The 24,675-nt window shown below is 27.0% G+C and overlaps 4 protein-coding genes across 7 annotated transcripts; 1 reads left to right on the top strand and 3 right to left on the bottom strand.

The window, feature by feature from the left end:
- Positions 1-6,637: 6,637 nt before the first annotated feature.
- On the bottom strand, positions 6,638-9,889 carry LOC145743976 (splicing factor U2AF 35 kDa subunit-like). Its single transcript, XM_082562061.1, has 4 exons — positions 9,787-9,889; positions 8,748-8,938; positions 8,248-8,364; positions 6,638-7,713 (listed from the first exon to the last, which is right to left on the bottom strand). Exons 2-4 carry the CDS (start codon positions 8,932-8,934, stop codon positions 7,373-7,375), a joined length of 645 nt encoding a protein of 214 aa, XP_082418187.1. The 5' UTR covers positions 8,935-8,938; positions 9,787-9,889; the 3' UTR covers positions 6,638-7,372.
- Positions 9,890-10,123: 234 nt separating this feature from the next.
- Positions 10,124-11,173, top strand: LOC145742681 (ufm1-specific protease 1-like). Its single transcript, XM_082560459.1, has 2 exons — positions 10,124-10,324; positions 10,638-11,173. Exons 1-2 carry the CDS (start codon positions 10,124-10,126, stop codon positions 11,082-11,084), a joined length of 648 nt encoding a protein of 215 aa, XP_082416585.1. The 3' UTR covers positions 11,085-11,173.
- Positions 11,174-11,285: 112 nt separating this feature from the next.
- Positions 11,286-12,046, bottom strand: LOC145743978 (dynein axonemal assembly factor 19-like). Its single transcript, XM_082562062.1, has one exon. It carries the CDS (start codon positions 11,983-11,985, stop codon positions 11,341-11,343), a length of 645 nt encoding a protein of 214 aa, XP_082418188.1. The 5' UTR covers positions 11,986-12,046; the 3' UTR covers positions 11,286-11,340.
- Positions 12,047-13,665: 1,619 nt separating this feature from the next.
- LOC145741637 (uncharacterized) lies at positions 13,666-23,384 on the bottom strand. Of its 4 annotated transcripts, none has more exons than XM_082559253.1 (10): positions 21,857-23,384; positions 21,508-21,667; positions 20,898-20,984; positions 20,555-20,698; positions 19,929-20,040; positions 19,290-19,480; positions 15,448-15,546; positions 14,594-15,163; positions 14,469-14,497; positions 13,666-14,253 (listed from the first exon to the last, which is right to left on the bottom strand). In XM_082559253.1, the coding sequence occupies exons 1-8, from the start codon at positions 22,261-22,263 to the stop codon at positions 14,603-14,605; spliced, it is 1,761 nt and encodes a 586-aa protein (XP_082415379.1). In that variant the 5' UTR covers positions 22,264-23,384; the 3' UTR covers positions 13,666-14,253; positions 14,469-14,497; positions 14,594-14,602. The 4 variants fall into 4 exon arrangements, with proteins under 4 accessions (XP_082415379.1, XP_082415378.1, XP_082415376.1 ...); XM_082559252.1 differs by having other exon boundaries at positions 14,469-14,492; XM_082559250.1 differs by lacking the exon at positions 14,469-14,497 and having other exon boundaries at positions 21,857-23,381.
- Positions 23,385-24,675: the final 1,291 nt, after the last annotated feature.

Genomic DNA, 24,675 nt, shown 5'->3' with positions numbered 1-24,675 from the left:
ATTAGGTCACGTGATAGTTTTGGCCAATGCTATTGCATATAAATTAAAAAAAAAAAAAAAATTTTAAATCAAAAAATAAGTGTCCTGTTAGAACTGCACATGCCCAATTAACGTGTTAACGAAATATTTTTTAAAAATATTAATATTCATAAAAGTTATGACACTTTTATTAAAAATTGATGAAATCTCAAAACTTAAAATTTTATATTTTTTTAGACGCGCATTTGCCTAACTAACATTCAAGATAAAACATTTCGCAAAAATTTTTAGTAAAACAAAAGTTACAGCAAATTTTTATTCTGGGTTTAATTAGGTCACGTGATATTTTTGGCCAATGCTATTGCATATAAATTTAAAAAAAAAATAAAAAATTTTAAATCAAAAAATAAGTGTTCTGTTAGAACTGCACATGCCCAATTAACGTGTTTACGAAATATTTAAAAAAAATATTAATATTCATAAAAGTTTTGACACTTTTATTAAAAATTGATGAAATCTCAAAACTTAATATTTTATATTTTTTGAGACGCGCATTTGCCTAACTAACATTCAAGATAAAACATTTCGCAAAAATTTTTAGTAAAACAAAAGTTACAGCAAATTTTTATTCTGGGTTTAATTAGGTCACGTGATATTTTTGGCCAATGCTATTGCATATAAATTTTAAAAAAAATAAAAAATTTTAAATCAAAAAATAAGTGTTCTGTTAGAACTGCACATGCCCAATTAACGTGTTTACGAAATATTTTTTAAAAATATTAATATTCATAAAAGTTATGACACTTTTATTAAAAATTGATAAAATCTTAAAACTTAAAATTTTATATTTTTTTAGACGCGCATTTGCCTAACTAACATTCAAGATAAAACATTTCGCAAAATTTTTTAGTAAAACAAAAGTTACAGCAAATTTTTATTCTGGGTTTAATTAGGTCACGTGATATTTTTGGCCAATGCTATTGCATATAAATTTAAAAAAAAATAAAAAATTTTAAATCAAAAAATAAGTGTTGTGTTAGAACTGCACATGCCCAATTAACGTGTTTACGAAATATTTTTTAAAAATATTAATATTCATAAAAGTTATGACACTTTTATTAAAAATTGATGAAATCTCAAAACTTAAAATTTTATATTTTTTTAGACGCGCATTTGCCTAACTAACATTCAAGATAAAACATTTCGCAAAAATTTTTAGTAAAACAAAAGTTACAGCAAATTTTTATTCTGGGTTTAATTAGGTCACGTGATATTTTTGGCCAATGCTATTGCATATAAATTTAAAAAAAAAATAACAAATTTTAAATCAAAAAATAAGTGTTCTGTTAGAACTGCACATGCCCAATTAACGTGTTTACGAAATATTTTTTAAAAATATTAATATTCATAAAAGTTATGACACTTTTATTAAAAATTGATGAAATCTCAAAACTTAAAATTTTATATTTTTTTAGACGCGCATTTGCCTAACTAACATTCAAGATAAAACATTTCGCAAAAATTTTTAGTAAAACAAAAGTTACAGCAAATTTTTATTCTGGGTTTAATTAGGTCACGTGATATTTTTGGCCAATGCTATTGCATATAAATTTTAAAAAAAAATAAAAAATTTTAAATCAAAAAATAAGTGTTCTGTTAGAACTGCACATGCCCAATTAACGTGTTTACGAAATATTTTTTAAAAATATTAATATTCATAAAAGTTATGACACTTTTATTAAAAATTGATGAAATCTCAAAACTTAAAATTTTATATTTTTTTAGACGCGCATTTGCCTAACTAACATTCAAGATAAAACATTTCGCAAAAATTTTTAGTAAAACAAAAGTTACAGCAAATTTTTATTCTGGGTTTAATTAGGTCACGTGATATTTTTGGCCAATGCTATTGCATATAAATTTAAAAAAAAAATAACAAATTTTAAATCAAAAAATAAGTGTTTTGTTAGAACTGCACATGCCCAATTAACGTGTTAACGAAATATTTTTTAAAAATATTAATATTCATAAAAGTTATGACACTTTTATTAAAAATTGATGAAATCTCAAAACTTAAAATTTTATATTTTTTTAGACGCGCATTTGCCTAACTAACATTCAAGATAAAACATTTCGCAAAAATTTTTAGTAAAACAAAAGTTACAGCAAATTTTTATTCTGGGTTTAATTAGGTCACGTGATATTTTTGGCCAATGCTATTGCATATAAATTTAAAAAAAAATAACAAATTTTAAATCAAAAAATAAGTGTTCTGTTAGAACTGCACATGCCCAATTAACGTGTTTACGAAATATTTTTTAAAAATATTAATATTCATAAAAGTTATGACACTTTTATTAAAAATTGATGAAATCTCAAAACTTAAAATTTTATATTTTTTTAGACGCGCATTTGCCTAACTAACATTCAAGATAAAACATTTCGCAAAAATTTTTAGTAAAACAAAAGTTACAGCAAATTTTTATTCTGGGTTTAATTAGGTCACGTGATATTTTTGGCCAATGCTATTGCATATAAATTTTAAAAAAAAATAACAAATTTTAAATCAAAAAATAAGTGTTCTGTTAGAACTGCACATGCCCAATTAACGTGTTTACGAAATATTTTTTAAAAATATTAATATTCATAAAAGTTATGACACTTTTATTAAAAATTGATGAAATCTCAAAACTTAAAATTTTATATTTTTTTAGACGCGCATTTGCCTAACTAACATTCAAGATAAAACATTTCGCAAAATTTTTAGTAAAACAAAAGTTACAGCAAATTTTTATTCTGGGTTTAATTAGGTCACGTGATATTTTTGGCCAATGCTATTGCATATAAATTTTAAAAAAAAATAAAAAATTTTAAATCAAAAAATAAGTGTTTTGTTAGAACTGCACATGCCCAATTAACGTGTTAACGAAATATTTTTTAAAAATATTAATATTCATAAAAGTTATGACACTTTTATTAAAAATTGATGAAATCTTAAAACTTAAAATTTTATATTTTTTTAGACGCGCATTTGCCTAACTAACATTCAAGATAAAACATTTCGCAAAAATTTTTAGTAAAACAAAAGTTACAGCAAATTTTTATTCTGGGTTTAATTAGGTCACGTGATATTTTTGGCCAATGCTATTGCATATAAATTTAAAAAAAAATAAAAAATTTTAAATCAAAAAATAAGTGTTCTGGTAGAACTGCACATGCCCAATTAACGTGTTTACGAAATATTTTTTAAAAATATTAATATTCATAAAAGTTATGACACTTTTATTAAAAATTTATGAAATCTTAAAACTTAAAATTTTATATTTTTTTAGACGCGCATTTGCCTAACTAACATTCAAGATAAAACATTTCGCAAAAATTTTAAGTAAAACAAAAGTTACAGCAAATTTTTATTCTGGGTTTAATTAGGTCACGTGATATTTTTGGCCAATGCTATTGCATATAAATTTAAAAAAAAATAAAAAATTTTAAATCAAAAAATAAGTGTTCTGTTAGAACTGCACATGCCCAATTAACGTGTTTACGAAATATTTTTTAAAAATATTAATATTCATAAAAGTTATGACACTTTTATTAAAAATTGATGAAATCTTAAAACTTAAAATTTTATATTTTTTTAGACGCGCATTTGCCTAACTAACATTCAAGATAAAACATTTCGCAAAAATTTTTAGTAAAACAAAAGTTACAGCAAATTTTTATTCTGGGTTTAATTAGGTCACGTGATATTTTTGGCCAATGCTGTTGCATATAAATTTAAAAAAAAAATAAAAAATTTTAAATCAAAAAATAAGTGTTCTGTTAGAACTGCACATGCCCAATTAACGTGTTTACGAAATATTTTTTAAAAATATTAATATTCATAAAAGTTATGACACTTTTATTAAAAATTGATGAAATCTTAAAACTTAAAATTTTATATTTTTTTAGACGCGCATTTGCCTAACTAACATTCAAGATAAAACATTTCGCAAAAATTTTTAGTAAAACAAAAGTTACAGCAAATTTTTATTCTGGGTTTAATTAGGTCACGTGATATTTTTGGCCAATGCTATTGCATATAAATTAAAAAAAAAAAAAAAAAAAATTTAAATCAAAAAATAAGTGTTTTGTTAGAACTGCACATGCCCAATTAACGTGTTAACGAAATATTTTTTAAAAATATTAATATTCATAAAAGTTATGACACTTTTATTAAAAATTGATGAAATCTCAAAACTTAAAATTTTATATTTTTTTAGACGCGCATTTGCCTAACTAACATTCAAGATAAAACATTTCGCAAAATTTTTAGTAAAACAAAAGTTACAGCAAATTTTTATTCTGGGTTTAATTAGGTCACGTGATATTTTTGGCCAATGCTATTGCATATAAATTTTAAAAAAAAATAAAAAATTTTAAATCAAAAAATAAGTGTTTTGTTAGAACTGCACATGCCCAATTAACGTGTTAACGAAATATTTTTTAAAAATATTAATATTCATAAAAGTTATGACACTTTTATTAAAAATTGATGAAATCTTAAAACTTAAAATTTTATATTTTTTTAGACGCGCATTTGCCTAACTAACATTCAAGATAAAACATTTCGCAAAAATTTTAAGTAAAACAGAAGTTACAGCAAATTTTTATTCTGGGTTTAATTAGGTCACGTGATATTTTTGGCCAATGCTATTGCATATAAATTTAAAAAAAAATAAAAAATTTTAAATCAAAAAATAAGTGTTCTGGTAGAACTGCACATGCCCAATTAACGTGTTTACGAAATATTTTTTAAAAATATTAATATTCATAAAAGTTATGACACTTTTATTAAAAATTGATGAAATCTCAAAACTTAAAATTTTATATTTTTTTAGACGCGCATTTGCCTAACTAACATTCAAGATAAAACATTTCGCAAAAATTTTTAGTAAAACAAAAGTTACAGCAAATTTTTATTCTGGGTTTAATTAGGTCACGTGATATTTTTGGCCAATGCTATTGCATATAAATTTAAAAAAAATAAAAAATTTTAAATCAAAAAATAAGTGTTTTGTTAGAACTGCACAGGTTCGATTAACGTGTTTACAAAATATTTTCTTTAAATATTATTATTTGTAAAAGTTATGACACTTTTATTAAAAATTTATGAAATCTTAAAACTTAAATTTTTTTATTTTATTAGATGCGCATTGGCCTAACTAACATTCAAGATAAAACATTTCACAAAAATTTTCAGTAAAACAAAAGTTTGAGCTAATTTTTATTTTGTATATTATTAGGTTACGCTATGTCATATGGCTTTGTAAGCAATTATATTTTCTTTTGATTGACAAAATGAGTTTTTTTTTTTTTTTTTTTTTTTTTGTATATATCTTTATCCTCGATGTGGGAACGTCGAATGCGCGACTTAAACATAGAGTAACATAAGTTACTCCGACCCAGTCTCGAGTTGCCTGTGGCAGTTTGGGATATTATAGAGACTATAATTGCCCGGTAATTATGCTGCTGATTAAGTGCTGGCTCAGCAGGAGTTTATACCGTTTATAGCGCCTTACTCAAGAGCGCTACAGCATGAGATCAGTGGGGTTGAACCCACGACCTCATGTGTGGTGTAGCAAGTGTTCTTACCACTACACCACGCTGCCGAGTTGGAATGATGATATTGAGTGATTGTAATCGCATTTTTGACACTTAAGAGCCTCTTAATTTTATTGAAACTAAGTTTAAAACTATAATCTTTAAGCTTAATATTGTTGTTAATTATAAAAACTTTTTTTGGTTTTAATTTTTTTTTGAAAAAATTAAGTAGTTGTTATAATGTGAATCTTCATCATCCTTCATGGCTTGAAAGTTAGTACCCTCGAATTTCGATCGAACTTCCCGGGTTCGAATCCAGCTGAGATTGCAAATATTTTTATTATAGTTCGAAATCTTAGATTTCAAAACATGTTGTTTTTGTCATTATTAATATGATTGTTCGAAATATTAGGTTTTGAAGCCTATTGGTATTGTCATTATATTTATTTTTATTATTATTCTTTCTTATTCTTACTAGTCCGAATTTTGGTTGTAAGTTTAAAATTTTTTTGAATAATCTATTTTTTTATGAGTATATTAGCATAGTTTAAGCAGTTACAATAAAAGAGTTGAATAAAGAAATAAAAAATATACAAACATTTATATTATTGTTTTATATAAAATAAAACAGTTTAACTTAACTAAATCACCCGCTTAACTGAGTATGTGAAATAGTGACGTTTTTAGTTCATTACGTTTCTACGGCATAAAGCATTCTAAAAATAAATCATAGCCTATCCATTAATTAAGGTGCTAAACTATAGTTCTTTCTATTTATCTGACAGAATTACAGCAGAAGGTCACACGGATCAACAAAACATACAATTGTTATGTGCTAAGTAATAGAGAGGCGATGGTAATTTTTAAATGAGGTTTAGGTTAAAAAGCCAAATGTAAATTCAGTATTGTCATGTGTGTAAATTACCATAAACCTATTTAAAAACTAAGTCGGCAGAAATAATAAGTTTAAGCGGTTGTTAACATCTGCAAACCCACTAAGTTAAACTTTACAATTTTATTTATATCGTCCCTGTTTACATTTACTAAGCGAAATTAAAACTAAAAAATTCATCAAAATAATAATAACTTTTATTTTTTAAGTTTATTATTTCTACTGTTTAAAATTAATTGACAAAAAATGCAAAACTAGATGAATTAAAGTTTTAACAAAAATTACTTAACAGTCTATTTAATTGTAACCAGTGTAATTAGTAAGCAAAAGTGTTTGTTTCTGCAAAAATTTAACACATCAAGTAAATAATCTGACTTACTCTATGCCACACAAAGTGAAGTCATAAAACAACAACTTAGAAATATAATATTTTGAAGTTATTTAATTTTTCTTAGCAACATCAATTTTTTTCTACAACAACATGGCATTTATGAAGCTATTAGCATTTTGTACAAAAATTTTAATTGTTGATTTTACTGTTTAAATGTTATTTACAAAAAATTTAAAATATAACAATAAACACAAAAAACAGTTCAATTAAAAATGTTTTTCTATAAAGTTTAAATGTTATTGTGTAAAGCCAAACCAGATATTTAAAAGCTTTAAACGTTTTTATTTTACAACAGCTGACTAAGCAATAAAATATTTTACAAAGTTTGTTTTTAAACTTCTAACTTGCATTTTGGCAGGTTTTTTAGGTTTTTAAAATTTTTGAAAAAAGGTTTTTGTTACATCATATTAAATCTTTGAATATGCAAGTGATTTAAACTGTTTAACATAGTTTTGGTGGGTTAAAACTTTAACCTAATGCATTTTTGCATTTAAAAGTTTCTTAAAATACATTAAAAATTTTTCTCACTAATGCCTTCTTTCTTTACTCCTTCGTCTCTCTCTTGACTTTTCTCTTCCTCTTCTGGTAGGAGGACTTCTTGACCTCTTTTTTCTTTCTTTTCTCCCATACAATTGCCTTCTTAACTCTCTTGATATTGGCTTGAGATGCATGAAATTGCAAAATCCCCCTCTGGTGCATTCCCCCATCTCATACTGACGACAACAAGCTTCTCGGAAGTCGGTCACGGTGCTGAGCTCAGCCATGATTGGTTGCCCGTTGAACCATCGATTGTTGACATCATTTACAGCTTTCTCTGCATCTTCTTCTTTGTGGAATTTCACGTAAACATTGCCCACTAGATGGTCACCTACAAACAAGAAATAAAGCATTTTTGGATATCATTTTTATTTTGGAATTATTACTATTTTAATTAATTTAGCAATAGTAAAATACAATTAATACCAGTTTTACTTATTACCTCACAAGCAATACAGGATAATACATTTACCATATTGGACAAAAATAAAATCAAATGAGAAATCTGGAACACTGTTTTTTAAACTTTAGGGGAACCAAGAGCTTTTTCCAGAAAAGGGTTAGGGCTGGGGTTATAAAAAGTGTCACAGTGTCAGTATTTGTTTTTTAATCAAATAACAGTATTCTCAATTAAACAGTCAACCCATTCTGTGTGGTCCTGTGTGGTAATTAGTAGGATCCAAAATAACACATACAAACCCTATTTAAAAAAACATAACAAGCAACATAATTGCAAAGTACATGAACCAGAAAAATGCCTAACCATCAAATTTAGTAAAAAATGTTATCCTTAACATAAAAATCACCCAAATTATGGCACATATTACTACTTAAAAGTAAATTACACCAAAGGAATAACACCTACCTAAGTTATCACAAACATTCATTTCTTCAATAGAGCCGTATTTCTCCTCTAGTTCAACAAACACTTCCTCGAAGAAGTTGTCGTAATGTTCCTGCATCTCAACATCTGATATCATTCCTGAAACACAATAAAAATAATTTAAATATATATGTAATGAAGATATTGAATAATATATATATATATATGTCATCTAGTCTTCTAGTTAATGAGAAAGGGAAAGGGTTAGCAGGGGTTTATCTTAAATTTATTTCAATTGATTTTTTTGTGGCTTTTTTTGGTAAGCAAGAAGAGTGCAGTTTGACATTTTAGAAAAATCCAGAAAATATGAAAAAAAGTTTTCCTAAAAATTGTTAACTTTAGTGCAATGATGGTTACTTGTAAATGGCGTCAATAAACTTCATTAGTGATAATTTGAAACCTCTTACAAAACCCCTTGAAAAAGGTTACCATTAAGCCTTCCTATATTAAGATAAATCAAGATAACAAAAATCCAATCTCACCAATTCCTGTGTTGTTGATCTGAGGATTCTGGTACAAACCAAGCAGAACAATCGTTTGACTGAAAGTTGGTTTGTTGTGTAACCGAGAGCAACGATCGCCATGACGACAAGCCCCGATCTTGAAGTAAAAGGAACAATTTACTTTATCTTTCTCTGTGCCGAAGATGGAAGCCAAATATTCAGCCATTTTCCTGGAAAATATTATATAAGTTTTTGAAATAGGATTAAAACATGTAACTTGACATATCTAACCCAGGACCTATACTGCACAAATTAAATTTTCTATGTAAAAGATTTATGTAAAAACAAGATTTAAAAATGGTTAAATAAAAAAAGATGTTTAAACACCAATTTAATTGTCTTGACTGATTATAAATTCCAAATTTCTTATTCCATTTTACGCCATTTTTTATGTAATTTACACCAAATATATCTGGTACCCATAAACTATATAGATATATCCGGTACCTATAAAACTTATAAAGATCAATTAAATAGAGTGGATAAAATGGATCGAATGGATTGATTAAATAATATGTACCTGAACATATATTAAATGGTTATCGAATGGACTAAATGGATCGAATTGACCGAATGGATCACATACATTATGCTAATTCTGAATGGGTGAGGGTCGGAGTTTAATTTATGCATTATTTTTGTTCCATTCTATCCATTCGATCTTGTATAGTTTATAGGTACCCGATATATTTTGGGTTTGGTGACCATGCCATAATATACATAAAATCTTTATATAAACATTAATACTTTTAGCATGTTTTAAATCATTAAATTGATTTTGTCATTTTTTTCCCGTCGCATTGTTGTAATATTAATTGTATATCGTATTTATTATTTACTTTTATCAATGTGCGAAAAACCAAAATAAAAAAAAATCTATTAAAGTCAACAGGTTTTATCAAATGCTTTAAAAGTTATCAAATATTTTGTTTTCTTACTTTTTTAATATTAACTGAAAGTTCAAATAATATAATCTATAAATTAAAACATTGAATTTATAAAATAAACGAAAACTCACCTTTTTAAAGCAAAACTTTTTTTCTAACTAAACGTAATTCTAAAAATCCAAAACTTTAAAATGATTCCAAATCGTTTTATTATTTTTTACACGCCGGTGTTTCCAAAAAACTATAAATTTATATTAATATTAAAAATTTCCTTTTATCCTCAAATATGAATACGTAAATATAGAGATATATTTTTGTAGTTTCGTAACCATTTTATTACTAATAATACTCTAAGATAGTTTAGGTAATTAAAAGAAATTTAAAGTGGTATAATATAATATAGAATTTTTTATATTTATGTCTAAAACGCGCGTTTTTGTAAATTTTCAGACTGTTTAACAGCAAAATATGGCGGATAATAAATTACTAGAAAACGTTCATGCTAACCTTGCTTTCCCCTCTGACAATACGGTTTTAATAAAAGGAAATTATAAATATTTTCATTATTCGTGCGATGGGTTGGACGATAGTGGATGGGGTTGTGGGTATCGGACTCTACAGACGATTATGAGCTGGCTACAATTTAATGGAAATAAAAAACAAAATGAAGTATTTTAGTTTATCCTCAACTTGGCATGTTTTTTTTATGTAGCACTATATCAACTTATTAGTAAACAGTCTTTAAATATTATTTAGAAATTGAACATATTTTAATTTAAATAAGGCATGGCCTAAAAAGTGATATTAAAATTGGATTTCTAAACATTTCATTTACTATAATTAAAACCTATTAAATTTAAATTTTTAATTTATTAAAAGTTTTTTGCAACCAATAAAATAAAAGCTTGAAAAATTAAACCCTAGACCTCCAAGTCTGTAATGAAGCTGCTAGTACTGTTGTATATTTTTGTAATTTTTACAGATTCCTTCAATCCATGAAATACAAGAAGTTGTACAAAAAGTAGACACAGATACTAAAATCATTGGCACTAAACACTGGATCGGATCATTCGAAATATGCATTTGTTTGGATCACTTCTTTGATATCTCGAGTAAAATTCATCATGTTAGGAAAGATGAGAAATTATTCGATCATATTGGAGTTTTAAAAAAACATTTTCAGGAGTTTGCAAGTCCAGTTATGATGGGAGGTGACACTGACAACGCTTCGAAATGCGTTCTCGGTGTAAGTGAGGATAAACTAAAAACCTACCTGCTTATTCTTGATCCTCATTATTTATCTTCAATAAGTAATTATGATGAGGTTATGAAAGGGGAATGGATTTGCTGGCGTGAATTAAATTATTTTGATGAAAACTCTTTTTATAACTTTTGTCTGCCTCAAGTAAAAAGTAAATTGTTACAGTGAAAACAAACAAAACCACTCAAATTAAACTTAAATTTAAGTTGGTTAAATAAACTTTTGTAGTTTTTTGTGTTGGTTAAAAAACATTCTTATAGTGCAATAAATTTTTTTTTCTATTTCTAAAAACATCAATTAAAATTAAAAAACAGAAGTAAAACTCTATTTTCTTTTTTAAATGTATAGAGTTTATTATAAAAATAGGGTTTTACCAAATAAAAATCACAGAAAATATGTTATTTTGAAAATAACACAAACCTAGTTACATTTTATAAAGTTTTTTAATTTCAATAAAACTTAAATCTTCCTTCAAATTATTTTCCAAACTTTGAAATAGTTTTTCAAGAATATCAAGCTCAGATTTATTTAAAAAACTCAACTGGAGTGTAAATCTTTTTGACTTTGTCATCACTTGTAAAATTTCGATAATTTTTTGATAATTTTCGGTTTCTAAAACTCCAGCTAAAACAGAAATAATTTCCCCAAGTGGGCACTCAATTTTAAAGCAAGATTCCAAGGAAATTAAATCAAAAATAATCAAAAAATCAACTTTTTCTTTTGGTTTAAAATGTTTCCATAACTTCATAAACTCTTCATAATTCTTTGGATCCAAATTTTGATTTTTAACTTTTAAATTCTCCGAAATTTTTACTTCGGAATTTTTACTTCCCTCGGAAATTGAATTCCATTTTTGATAACTCATTCCACCTAGTTTGTCTTTCCGGTCCAGTGATTTTAAATGTGATGCTTCAACGATATCTCGAAATTCTTCGTACGAGGCAACTTTTTGATTGACAGCTCGGAATTTTGCATCATTTTCCCTCTGATATTTTTCATCTCTGAAAACTGCATTTTTCATTTCTTTTTGAAGTCCTTTAAAGTCAACATCATCGTTGAAATCCTCCATCTTTAAATTCCAGCAAACTTATATTTACTTATAAACGTTTTAGTTAAATTTGTTATTTTAGTTGTCTGGAAAATTTTATGATATTAATAAATCTGACAATATTAAGACTAGAATGTGACCAACGATTTTTTTTGTATATATCTTTATCCTTGATGTGGGAAAGTCGAATGCCCGACTTAAACCTAGAGTAACATCAGTTACTCCGACCCAGTCCCAAGTTGTCTGTGGCAGTTTGGGATATTATAGATTATTATTGCCGGATAATTAAGTTGCTAATTAAGTGCTGGCTCAGCAGGAGTTTATACCGTTTATAGCGCCTTACTCAAGGGCGCTACAGCATGAGAGCAGTGGGGATTAAACCCACGCCCTCATGGTGGTGTAGCAAGTGTTCTTACAACTACACCACTAAAATACAAGTAGGTTTACTCATTTGCTTATAAATAAATCTCTTTCTCATTTTGCCTTAGTTTTATATTAAGAGAATTGGTATAAAAGTTGTGTTTTAATTGTCAGTTGCTTTTAAATTAGATCCTTTAAACTTTCTAATAAAGCATGGATTTGTTTATAAAAAACTATTTTGTATTGACCTTACTTTCCTACTCCTTCAATTCGTCGCCAGTTTACTGAAAAAAGTTAAACAAAGTTACAACCGAAATTGTTTACATGGTAATTCAAGCTGTTTTATATTTAACTTTTTAATTTCTTTACAGGGATTTATAATACCAAGTTATCCTTTTATAATACCTAGAATTAAGTGTTAAGGCCCGTTCAGACGGCGTACGCAACGTAGTGTAAGATTTCGCAACCATTTAAAATGAACAGAGTCGTTCACACGTACAAAAGTGGGGACGCGGAATTTGAGGGAATGGAAAATGAAGGAACGGAAATTGAAGGAACGGAAAATGAAGGAACCGGAAAATGAAGGAACGGAAAATGAAGGAACCGGAAAATGAAGGAACTGGAAAATGAAGGAACGGAAAATGAAGGAACCGGAAAATGAAGGAACGGAAATTGAAGGAAAGTGAAAAAAGGAGTGGCGGAATCTTAAATACTAAAACGCGGAAATTCCGTTAACTGTTTATTTGTATTTAAGTCAATATTATTTTAGAAATAAACGGGCATTTTATAGAAGAGAGTTAGGGTATGCTGGGGTAATAAAAATTAATTCATTATCGCTTATCAGTTCTCGAATAAATGACAGTAATTCTAAATAAACAGTCAACGGTATTTCCGCGTTTTAGTATTTAAGATTCCGCCCTTTCCTTTTTTGCTTTCCTTCATTTTCCGGTTCTTTCATTTTCCGTTTCCTTCATTTTCCGTTCCTTCATTTTCCGGCTCCTTCATTTTCCGTTCCTTCATTTTCCGGTTCCTTTATTTTCCGTTATTTTCCGTTCCTTCAATTTCCATTCCCTTATTTTCAGTCGACCCACAAAAGTTTGCGTAAGTTACGTAAGATTTCGTAAAGTTTTGTAGCTGAAGCGAAATTTACGCAAGATTTCGTAAGCGGTATACTTTTATTAAATATTTTGTATTTGTTAATCCCTAGAACTCGTAAAGTAACGCAACGCAAGCTTGTCGTGTGAACAGGCCTTTAAAAACAGTTATTTTAAAACCATTAGTACCTTACAACTAAAAAATTATTTTTAAATATTTTTTAACAAAATATTTCTTGTTGTTTTTTTATTATTGTGAATTACTGTTAAAAAAAGTATAATTACACGTAGAATACAAAGTTATTTTTATATAAACTAGGATACATGTTAGTAATGGGTATTAGAATTGAAGTATAAAAATATTTAATGTTTATGATATCATACAACAGTGATGTTTTTATAGTGTATAGAATGGTGTGGAAAAGTATCATGCATAGAAAACTGTTTTTTGACCATTTAACATTTTAATTACAATAATAACCAATATTTTTATTATTTAATAACTTGCCAATTTGATAAATTATTCATAAAAATAAAATTATTCACAGTATCATTAAGATATTTTTTTTTTATAAATTTAGTGTTTAGGTTAACTTGAAAAAATGTTGAAAATTACTACTTTCTTACAACTACAACCTCTATAATTGGCATGACTAAATATAAATAAAAATGGGTTTATGCAATGATTTGGTGTCAATAATTTTTTTCCAATTTTAATTAAAATTATTCCTTGCACCAACCCAGTCCCAAAAAATAAATAAAGTTGTGGCATCCTAATCTTTGCTTCGGAAATTTGGCCAAAATTTGCTTTGCATTAAAATTTAAAAATTCTAATCTGAAAAATATTAAAACTGCTTAAAAAAATAATATGTAAACCTTGAATCTAGATTTAAAATCTAAATCTAATATTCATCAACTTTATGAAATAATTGTAATTTTAAAAATTAAAAAAAAAAATACTTTTAGTGAATAAAAATTAAAAAAAAAATACTTTTAGTGAAAATAAATTAAAAGTAAATTTAATTTATTAAAAAAAAATAGGCTACTTACATATTGAAAAATGATTCAGAATTTCTAAACTTAATAAATTATATTAACAAAGAATTAAAAAACATAAAAATTATCTTCCAAAAAAAATTTAATAAAAAAGAGTTGTTAGAATGAATAAAACTTACCTTGAAACTCTAACAAATCATCTTTAAAGGACCGTCAGTCTGAATGTCGTTCAAATACATTGCATCATCATCATCATCCATTTCATTTGAGGGTGACATTATGTTGCTAGGGGGGCCGAAACTTTGGTTGCTATGGTTACTCTGCACACTAGGTGGACCAAAGGTTTGGTTGCTATGGTTACTTTGTACACTAGGTGGACCAAAGGTTTGGTTGCTATGGGTACTCTGCAAACTTGGAGGGCCAAAAGTTTGGTTGCTATAGGTACTTTGCAAACTTGGGGGGCCTACGATTTGGTTGCTATGGGTACTTGGGGGTCTATAAATTTGGTTGCTAGGTGGGGTATAACTTTGGTTGCCAAGGAAACCCATATTATTTATATTAGGCCCTAGTGACGAAAAATTTTGGGAACCAATTGTGCTTGGGGGACCAAAATTTAAACTTTGGGACATAATTTGGTCGTTTAACTCAGGGGTGCTAAAGAAAAGTTGGTTTGGGGGTGGAGTATATGATGGGGCTCTTTGGGCCTGGTTTGGGGCCCCCAAGTTCCTACTAGGGGGTAATGAATATGTCTAAAATAAAAAATTAATTTTTAAGACTTAATTAGTTTGTTTGTTTTAAAGCAAACATGATAAGCTAACATTATAGTTTAATTAAAAATTATTGTTTTAACAAAATAAATAATGGTAGTGTTTTATAAAGACAAAATGCTAATATCAGACTTTGGCCGTGGACTTTGGTCTTGTTAGGAACCAGTAAGCAAAAACTTGAACATTGGACTGTTTCAATTGATGTTTAAAACAAACCTAACATATTCAAGTAGGACTATGGTACCACAAACAAATTAAAGTTGTACCTGTTGTTCTGCCTGTCTTCGTCTTAGCCTGTCAACTTCATGTTGATTGTGTTGAACTTGAGCTTTCAGACTCTGGTTATCATGGTTTGATTGTGCGAGCTAAAAAATTTATATTTTGTTATTATTTCTCCAAAATTGTCAACCAAAGTTATATAAAATGTGGGAAGGTTCGTCTTTACGGCCTTAACATAGAGTAACAGTTGTTACCACAACCCAGTCTCGAGTTGCCATTAGCAATTTAAAATATTATAGATTATAATTGCCCGGTAATTATGCTGCTAATTAAGTGCTGGTTCAGCAGGAGTTTATACCGTTTATAGCACCTTACTTAAGGGTTCTGCAGCATGAAAGCAGTGGGGATTGAACCCAGGACCTTATGTAGTAAAGCCAAGTGTTACAACCAGTACACCAAGCTGCCAGTAATGTTTAAAACTAAAATGAAAATGAAAGTCATTTTATTATTATTTATTTAATGAAATGTTAAAATGTCAAACAAATAACATTTGTAAAGGTTATCAAATATTACACCACCATTCAATTGTAATTTGATATTTAACGAATGTCACTTTTAAACGAAATTATATTTGGAAAAGGTTACCCAACCCATACTAAAAGAAATAACCTTTCCTTGTAATTACAACTACAGCTGAAATAGATTTTATAAGTATAGAAACATCGCCCATAACACACCTATGTGTGTGAAGGTTAAAAATGTAAATATTTAAAGTTGTTCATTTAAAGTCAAGACAATTATAAAAACCGTATCAATGTTATCAATATTAAATAACATTAAATTACCATAAGTTGTAACTATTAATAACTTAACATATGCCTATGTTACATACATCCAAAATAGGAATGTAAACAAATTAAACTACGGTACATTAACCTCACAAACAATCACCAAATTAAGAACCAGAAATTTGTATTCAAGGTACAAGCCAGGTTGTAAGCAACCACCAAACCAAATAAGTCTAAAAATGTTGTTTTTAAATCAGATATTTCTTCACAGTATAATGATAGCTTTACACACCATCACCATGAATGAAAAATACAAACTAGACATTAACAAGTAAGTCAACTATATTTAAAATACTTAAAGGTAATACATGTAGAGCCACATAAGCATGAAGGGGCCACATTGGCTGAGTAAGTAAATGTATATGGCTTATAACGGAGATTAGTGACGATAAACATACATATATATATGTCCCATTTATAGGCCTACAAAATAAATAACCATGCCATTTGTGGTGCGCGAGTAAATTATTGCATGCAAGTATGAGTTGTGCCGTGCAAACATATTGTGATAATCAAAATCTCAACCATAGTTGAGCTATTGACTAGCGTATGTGAAGGTTATATGACATACTATACGCCTGTAATATGATACACATCAAAGATAATCTAATTTCAAGGACATCTGGCATACCTGTTAGAAGGTGAAAGCAAATCAACACATACAACATTTAAACACAAAATCATTTTCTTAATGGAGGTTCAGTGTAAACATGTTATAAGCTAATACAACTTAATTGAACCCAATGTTATTTTCTTTTCTCGTTTAAAAAGCCTTAATGGAGATTCAGTGTAAATACAATTAAGCCAAATGGATTTGTGTTTGTAAAAGCTTTAAAAATAAAGGCGATCTTATATTACAACATAAAATAAAAGCTTTTAAGGGATTTTAAGTTTTCCACTTGCCAAAAGTGGGTATTGATAAAAGTGTACTTAAAAAAAGAGAGTTGTATTATTAAATATTTATGATAACCATTAAATATTTATGATAAAATGATTAAAATTTAGAAAACAAAAATTATTCACATTTGCAAAACTATACATAATACTATACCAGTAATAAAATGATTTTTTTAAAGCTAAACCAACCAAAGAAGGAAAAAGACTACAATTACTATACAATAGGGCATTGTAAGAAATTTTATATATACAATAACTTATAAACACAACACCAAAAAAATCACATAGCGATTGTATTTTAAAAAAACAATCAAACAAAAGCACCAGCTTGCATCTAAAGATTTTCAGTAAGATTATGATTTCGAAATAAATTTAATACCAGGGGAATCCCCCTTAAAATTTACATTATAGATTTTAATATCAAACACCAAAAGGTGTTTTTATTTCGAAAGTTTTTTTTTTAAATAATTAAAAATGTCTATAATTACCATTAATAAAGTGCAAAAAACTAAGATTTTGTTATATTCGCAAATATTTTGTGATATTTATGACAATATTAACAATATACCAAACTAAATTTAAATAAATTTAATAAGAATCCAAATCAATTAAAATTTATCAAAATTAAATTAGTCATTGATAAATTAATTCCGGAAAAATTGTAATTTAATTTATGGAAATACTATTCACAAGAAAAAACAACAAGGTTGTATTTAAGTTGGGTCTGTGGTTCTTTCCCTTTGATTTAAAATAATTTAAACTATTTTAAAACAAACTTGTGAAATATGTTTTGTTTTAGGGAGTTTTTTTGCAAAAAAATGCTAAAAAAATAAGGCTGTCGAGAAATAGCAAAAAAGAAGACAATTTTATAAAAATGCAAAGTTGGGCCTTTTTTTAAACTTAAATTTACATCTATAGGATGAAATAGTATTCATATGAGACAATCATTGTTTAAGAAAACTATTAAATTCCCCAAACTCTATAGCACAAAACTAAAATTCAAATTGGCACTTTTAAAGGTCAGCCAACCTTAAAACAAGGTTTAAAATTAAAATATAAAATTACTATTTGAAATTCCCGTAATAAAACCAAAGTTTAATATATATATTAAACTTTAAAAAAAATTTGTAATAAACTATGTTAATAATAAACTCATTTATTATTAAGATTAAATACCAGAAATCATAAAACTTTATTAAATTTAAAATTTAAAACCAGAAAAATTTTTTAAATTATTTTAATTTTTACTACGTTATTAAATTTTTTAAAGACTATTTTTTAGGGTAATTTTTTGAACAAAATTTTTTAAAACTAAAAATAGGAAAGCACTCGAAGCATTTATAAAATTTTATATTATATAACAAACTTTCACAAAGGCTTGAATAACAAAGTTTAAAATAAATAAACAAGTTTTTAAAAAATAATAAAAATCTCATTTTAAAATAAATTTAAAAAAATAAACAAATATTAGATTTTTTTTTACCCAATCAGAATTAAGCAAGTTATTCAAAAAAAAGCGTTTTTATTGAGTCTCATTGTATTAAATAACAAGCAACCATTGTTACACAATAAATTAGGATTTATTGTTTTTTGACCTCATTAAATTGTATACCACTTCCTCTTACGTAAGTAAAATTTAATGTCCTCTGTTTTTTATATATTTACATTTTATGTGGTTATAAAAAAGCAATTTGAATGTTATTAACCTGGTGTTAAACCCACTTTAAATACAATAAAAATTTATAATGTGTCAATACTCTTTTCTTAATATGTTATGAAATGGAGGCAGTGGGAATCAAACCTAGGACCAAACTGTACTATCTAGCTTACTCGCATTTAACAGTCTTAGCTAATTCTCTCTTGTACTTTACAGTCCTCGCTAATTCTCTCTTGTACTTTATGGTCCTCGCTAATTCTCTCTTATACTTTACAGTCCTCGCTAATTTTCTCTCATATTTTACAAGACGCAAGATCTGTTAAGTATAAGTGATCCACATTTCAAAACAAACAAAATAAAAAAAATTAATTTGGTATTGCATCCAATACCCTTTAAACTGTTTTTTTATTACTTATAATTTTAAAGTAGTATAACTTATAATTCATATATTAACAGAATTTTACATCAAAAACTGAACATTACTTACTCTTTCTTGTAATGCTCTAATTTTTTGCTCCAGGGCTTCCAACTTTTTATTTCGATTTGTGTTCGACCTTGAAGCCACAACCAACGCCGAACTCAACTCAACACTTTGAGTTTTCAATTCTTCGTTTTCCTCACTCAGAAACGACAAATTCTCGATGGTTTTCGCTGTGTTTACTTTAAATGATTCCAATTCTGTAAAAAGTTAAAAAAAAAAAAATTAATCTTATGTTTATCCTATTTAACATAAATTTACCTTAAATTTGTTCTTTATAGGTTCAAGTCTTATTTAAAAAAAAATGTAAAGCACTAAGATTTATTTTTATATATATAACTACTGACACTTAATCAGCAGCATAATTTTCGGGCAATTATAATCTATATAATATTGTATAATTATAGTAGTATAATTATCGATCAATTATAATCTATAATATCCCAAACTAACAGGGTCAACTCAAGAATGGGTCGGGGTAACTGTTGTTACTCTATGTATAAGTCGCGCATTCGACTTTTCCACATCGAGGATAAAGATATAGCCTATACAATAAAAAATCGAAATTTCTTTCTAGATGTAAAAATTAATTTTTAATTAAAGAATGAAAATTTTTTTAAGAATGGTTTCTGCTGCTAATTACTTTACCTTGAACTTTGAGTTCCAATTGTTGTAATAAATCATCAATGCGATTTTGCAATTCCTCTTTTTCTAAATCACACTCACTACGAACATTCTGAATTTCTTCATTAAGAAAATCCTTTAAAAATATTAATCAAAATTAAAAAAAAATTAATTAAAACTTTAATTTAACTCTCAAAAAGTTAATTAAAAACTGACAAATACTGTATGATGACCAGTAACCACTGATGTCAAAAAATAAAGATTAATGCGGATTAATTAAACTCCTAAACAATTGAACCTTAGAGTTTAGCGTGAAAATTTACAACATGACAACAGTAGGAATTGAACTTAAAACCTTTGAACCTAATGCTAGGATTGCTTTTTAACCACTTCATTACATATGGTTCATGGCACAAATAAAAACACCATTTAACTACAAAAAACACCACTTTAAAACACCATTTAATCACAAAAAAACACCATTTAACTACAAAAACACCACCTAAAAACACCATTTAACCACAAAAACACCACTTAACTACAAAAAACACCACTTAACTACAAAAACACCACTTAAAAACACCATTTAACCGCAAAAAAAAACACTTAACTATAAAAAACACCACTTAAGGCATAAAATAAAAACCAACCTGTTGTCTTTGAGTAAAACTTAATTCACCCGATGTTATCTCGTTTACTTGTTGAGTTAATTCATCGAATTTTGCTTGTTTTAATGAAAATTCAACTTCACGTTGGTTGTTGTACTTTTGCCAGTCTTTGTTAATTTGTGTTAACTTTAACAAAAATTTAAATTATTTATTTATTTTTATCAAAATTTTGAACTTTCTAGAGTTGTGAAGTAGTAAAAATTATTCACAGAAAAAAAAAATGGAAAAAGTATATAAATTTTAAAGAACCCAAAAGGTTTTGAAACAAATTTAAAAAATCCAATTAAAAAAGAATAAGCAATGGTGTCATTTTAGTTATTCTTACTTTTTTTATTTCTTCTTGTAAAAATTTTATTATATTTTTAAGTTTACTTATTTCGCTCAGGTGCATGTCAGAAGGTAAACTGTAAAACTAAAAATATTGCAAAATTTATTAAAAACAAATCAACTTGGTTTAATTATGTGTCATTTTGACCTTTTAATGTAATTTCAATTAAATTTAAATATTAAAAAATGTATATAAAGTAAAAATATTAATTTATATTAAACCCAGAACAGAAAGTAATATTTTTTGTATTAAATATTACTTTCTGTGAGAATTAGAACAGAAAGTAATATTTTTTGAATTAGAAACTAACAATATGATTACTCAGAATTATACAAAACATTTCTTAGAATTTTGTGATAACATTTTAAAATAAAATACTAACTTTGTTTAAACAAAAAAAACAAATATTTATATTGTTAGGCTAACAGCACAAAATATTTTTTTTCAATTTACATTTAGGCTAAACAAATATAAATATTTTTACTATTTAGGACTGTGAGTCGGAGTAACAGATGTTACTCTATGTTTAAGTCACGCATTCGACTTTTCCACATCGAGGATAAAAATATATACGAAAAAAAAAATTAAAAACTAATTTATTACTAACCTCATTTGAAGAAGTTGGATTTGAAAATTGATCGGAAATTTGCTGAGAATTTGGTCGATTATTCTCAGTTTGTGTGATTACATTCTTTTTTATTTCATTTAAACCTTGTTGAGATGTGCTTTGTGCTTCAAGTGAAACCATTGGGTTAGTCATTAAAACTCTATATTACAAAACATGTTTGTTATTAAAATATAAACATAATAATTTAGTTTTTGTCTTCTTTTTGTAATTTTAAAACTATTTTTAAAATTACACCATTTGTCTGTTGTAATCAATAGATTGAGTAGGGAACTACTATCAAGTTTTAAAAAAAAATTACTTTTAAAATCAAGGATGTGATATTACTTACGGGGGTGAACTTAGTTTCACAACACTGCTGGTTTCCCCTTGAGTAGTAACGATTTCGGTTTCCTTACTTTGAAAACTTCTTTCTTTACTCGTACTGGGTTCTTCTTTTCTAAGGGGTCTACTAGTACTAAGTGCTAACATTATTAAATCTTCCTCTTGTAAATTTGATTTTTTCATTAACTCGTTTTTCAAATCACCACACTCACTTATTAGTGGCTGCAAGGTGTCCATTATTTTTAAAAGTTTTAAAAGCGCTTTTTTATCCACTTCCACTGTTTCATTATCGGTATTTTCTGAATCCCTTAGTTCTGGAACCAGGGGGTCAACTGCATTTTTTATAGAATCTTCCTTCTTTTTTTTAAATCCATTATTTTTCGCCGATGAACTCTTAGATTTATCATCGGACATTATAACAATTACATCTGTTTAAGATAAATTCCTAGCTTTATTATCAACAAAGCTCTTTAGAAGCTTCTAAAAAAAAACAAAGTATTTTAATATATGTTGTAATGTTAAATATGACTCATGTACTTACCTGATATTAGTCATCCACCAGTGTTAAGTTTTATTTCAATAAGTAAACAAAATGTGACAAAACTAATGTTAATAATAAGGTGTGATGTTTAAAAACATTTTCCTATTTAAACAGACCAATTTGTAAACACTTTACAGGTGGTGTTGTAATTTATAATTACGTAACCATATCCTGTGGTGCTTTACATTAAATTTTCACTTGTAAACAACTTTTAAAAGTATATAACATACATAGAAAAATATGACAACTTTATGTCTTAGCTGAGGTGTAAGGCCTGAAACTTTAACGCCGTAATTGAAAAATCTATTTTCAGCCAACTACTAATATTATGTTCCTATTTGGAATAAACATCACTTCACAAAATCTTTATATACATAGCAATAAATCAAATGTTTGTTTGACTTCAATGAAGTATGTTATTTTAGTTTATTCGAAATGTTTGAACAACCAACGGAAAGTACTCCGTTTTATTGGAAACTCCCTTTACAAAAACCCGAAACTAAACTGTAATCGCCGAATAATTTAAACTAAAATATTTATATAAAGATTTATGTTGTTTAACTTACAACTTAAAATTTAATATCAGGTTTTTAATATATTTGATATCAAGTTTTAATTTATTTAGTATTGGGTTTTAAACATGTTTAAAATGGGTGTTTTTAATATACTACATGACTACCAGACTACTGATTGGCGGGATTGTGTAACTGCAATATATCTAAACATCTATCTGTAAACAATCAATTTTATTGTAATACATTTTCCTTAACCAACAAAGTGACAGCTCTATTTTAAAATAAACTCAACTAACACTACCAGCAGACCAGTAATGTAACTGACATCAACCAGGAAATAGGAAGGCAGATATCAGCTTAGTCATCTATATAATCAGCTATTTATCAGTTTATATTTCCTGAAAACTGATAGAAAATTTTTATTTTTATCCCAATACTAAGAAACTAGTGAAGCAGTTAAGTAAACATTATAAATAAATAAAATAAAGTTATTAACAAGTTCTAAGAAATTAACTATAAAAGCGTTCTTTATACCTGTTTAGATTAAATTACCTAGTTACAAACTGTTGCTATAGGCAAAAAAGGCGAAGTCAAATAAAAAAGAGGATAAAAAATATTTATAAAAGTATATTTATTTAGTTTATAGAATCTACTTAATGTTGTTTTAGCTTAATATTAGTTTTTTTTCTTGCTACTTGCCCTGTCAGACTTATTGAGAAAATGATTATGTAACGCATTAGTGCTAGTGACGTGGACCGGATTTTCGGGCGTCATTTGATACCACTGATGCGGTAAATTACTTTTTTATATTTTAAAAGTTTAAACCGTTTTTAAATAACTAAATTAAATTTATATTATGTTATGGCACTGCCACTAAACCTATTTAGATAACTCTATACAGCTACAACTATCATTTATCAATAAACAATATTACTACTTTTTATTTGTTTCGTCTTTTTAAGCTAACACATTAAATTACTAAACTCACAGTTATACGAAAAATTTTCTTTCTTTTGTATTTGAAGTCGAAAGATTTGCTCTATTAGCTTTCTACGGATAAAAGTAGCAAACCATAAAAAACGTTGAGCATTTCGCGCGCTTTTTTATTTTATTTTTATAGTTCCGTTGAATAAAAAACTTATATTAGAATCATGAATCACTAAACATATTTGTTCAAGTTTAAAACAAAAATGCTGCTTCAAATTTCATAATTGGTTTAATTCGCGTGATTTAGCAAGTATGTAAAAATCACATGTTGATGACTAACGGATTTTTTTAAGTAAATAAATTGCGCAATTTTTGTGTAAGTTATTTTTATAAATAAAACTTAAGTAGCGAATTTTCTTAGTAGGGAGAAAATCATTAAAGAGATGGTTCGGTCGGAGAGTTTCTTTTTTAATTATGTTGGAATTTTTTCAACTTGCACGAGGATACCATTATTTTAAAAATTGGTCAAGTAGTTTTCGAGATATCGGGATTTGAAGGTAAATATTGTAAATAGGGAAAGTCCCTACGCTCGCGAGTCACGTGACGCACGACGTCATCGTCGTAATCATACGCTGGCAGACATAGGAAAATAACCTTATTTTGCCCTCTCTGAGCCATTTGTTGTACTTTTTTTTAATTTCTTTTGCAGAAAACAAACTTAACATAAAAAGCAATAGTTAGCCATATTATATAAGACAATTGTTACTTTTAAAGTATTTTTAATTGGGTACGCTGTATTTGAAAAATTCTAACATCTCTTTAAACATTTAAAACAGCAACTTT

The sequence above is a fragment of the Corella eumyota genome, chromosome 2 (assembly GCF_963082875.1).
Source record: "Corella eumyota chromosome 2, kaCorEumy4.1, whole genome shotgun sequence".
In the NCBI taxonomy this organism is placed as follows: Eukaryota; Metazoa; Chordata; class Ascidiacea; order Phlebobranchia; family Corellidae; genus Corella; species Corella eumyota.
This window is presented reverse-complemented; position numbering and strand designations above follow the sequence as displayed.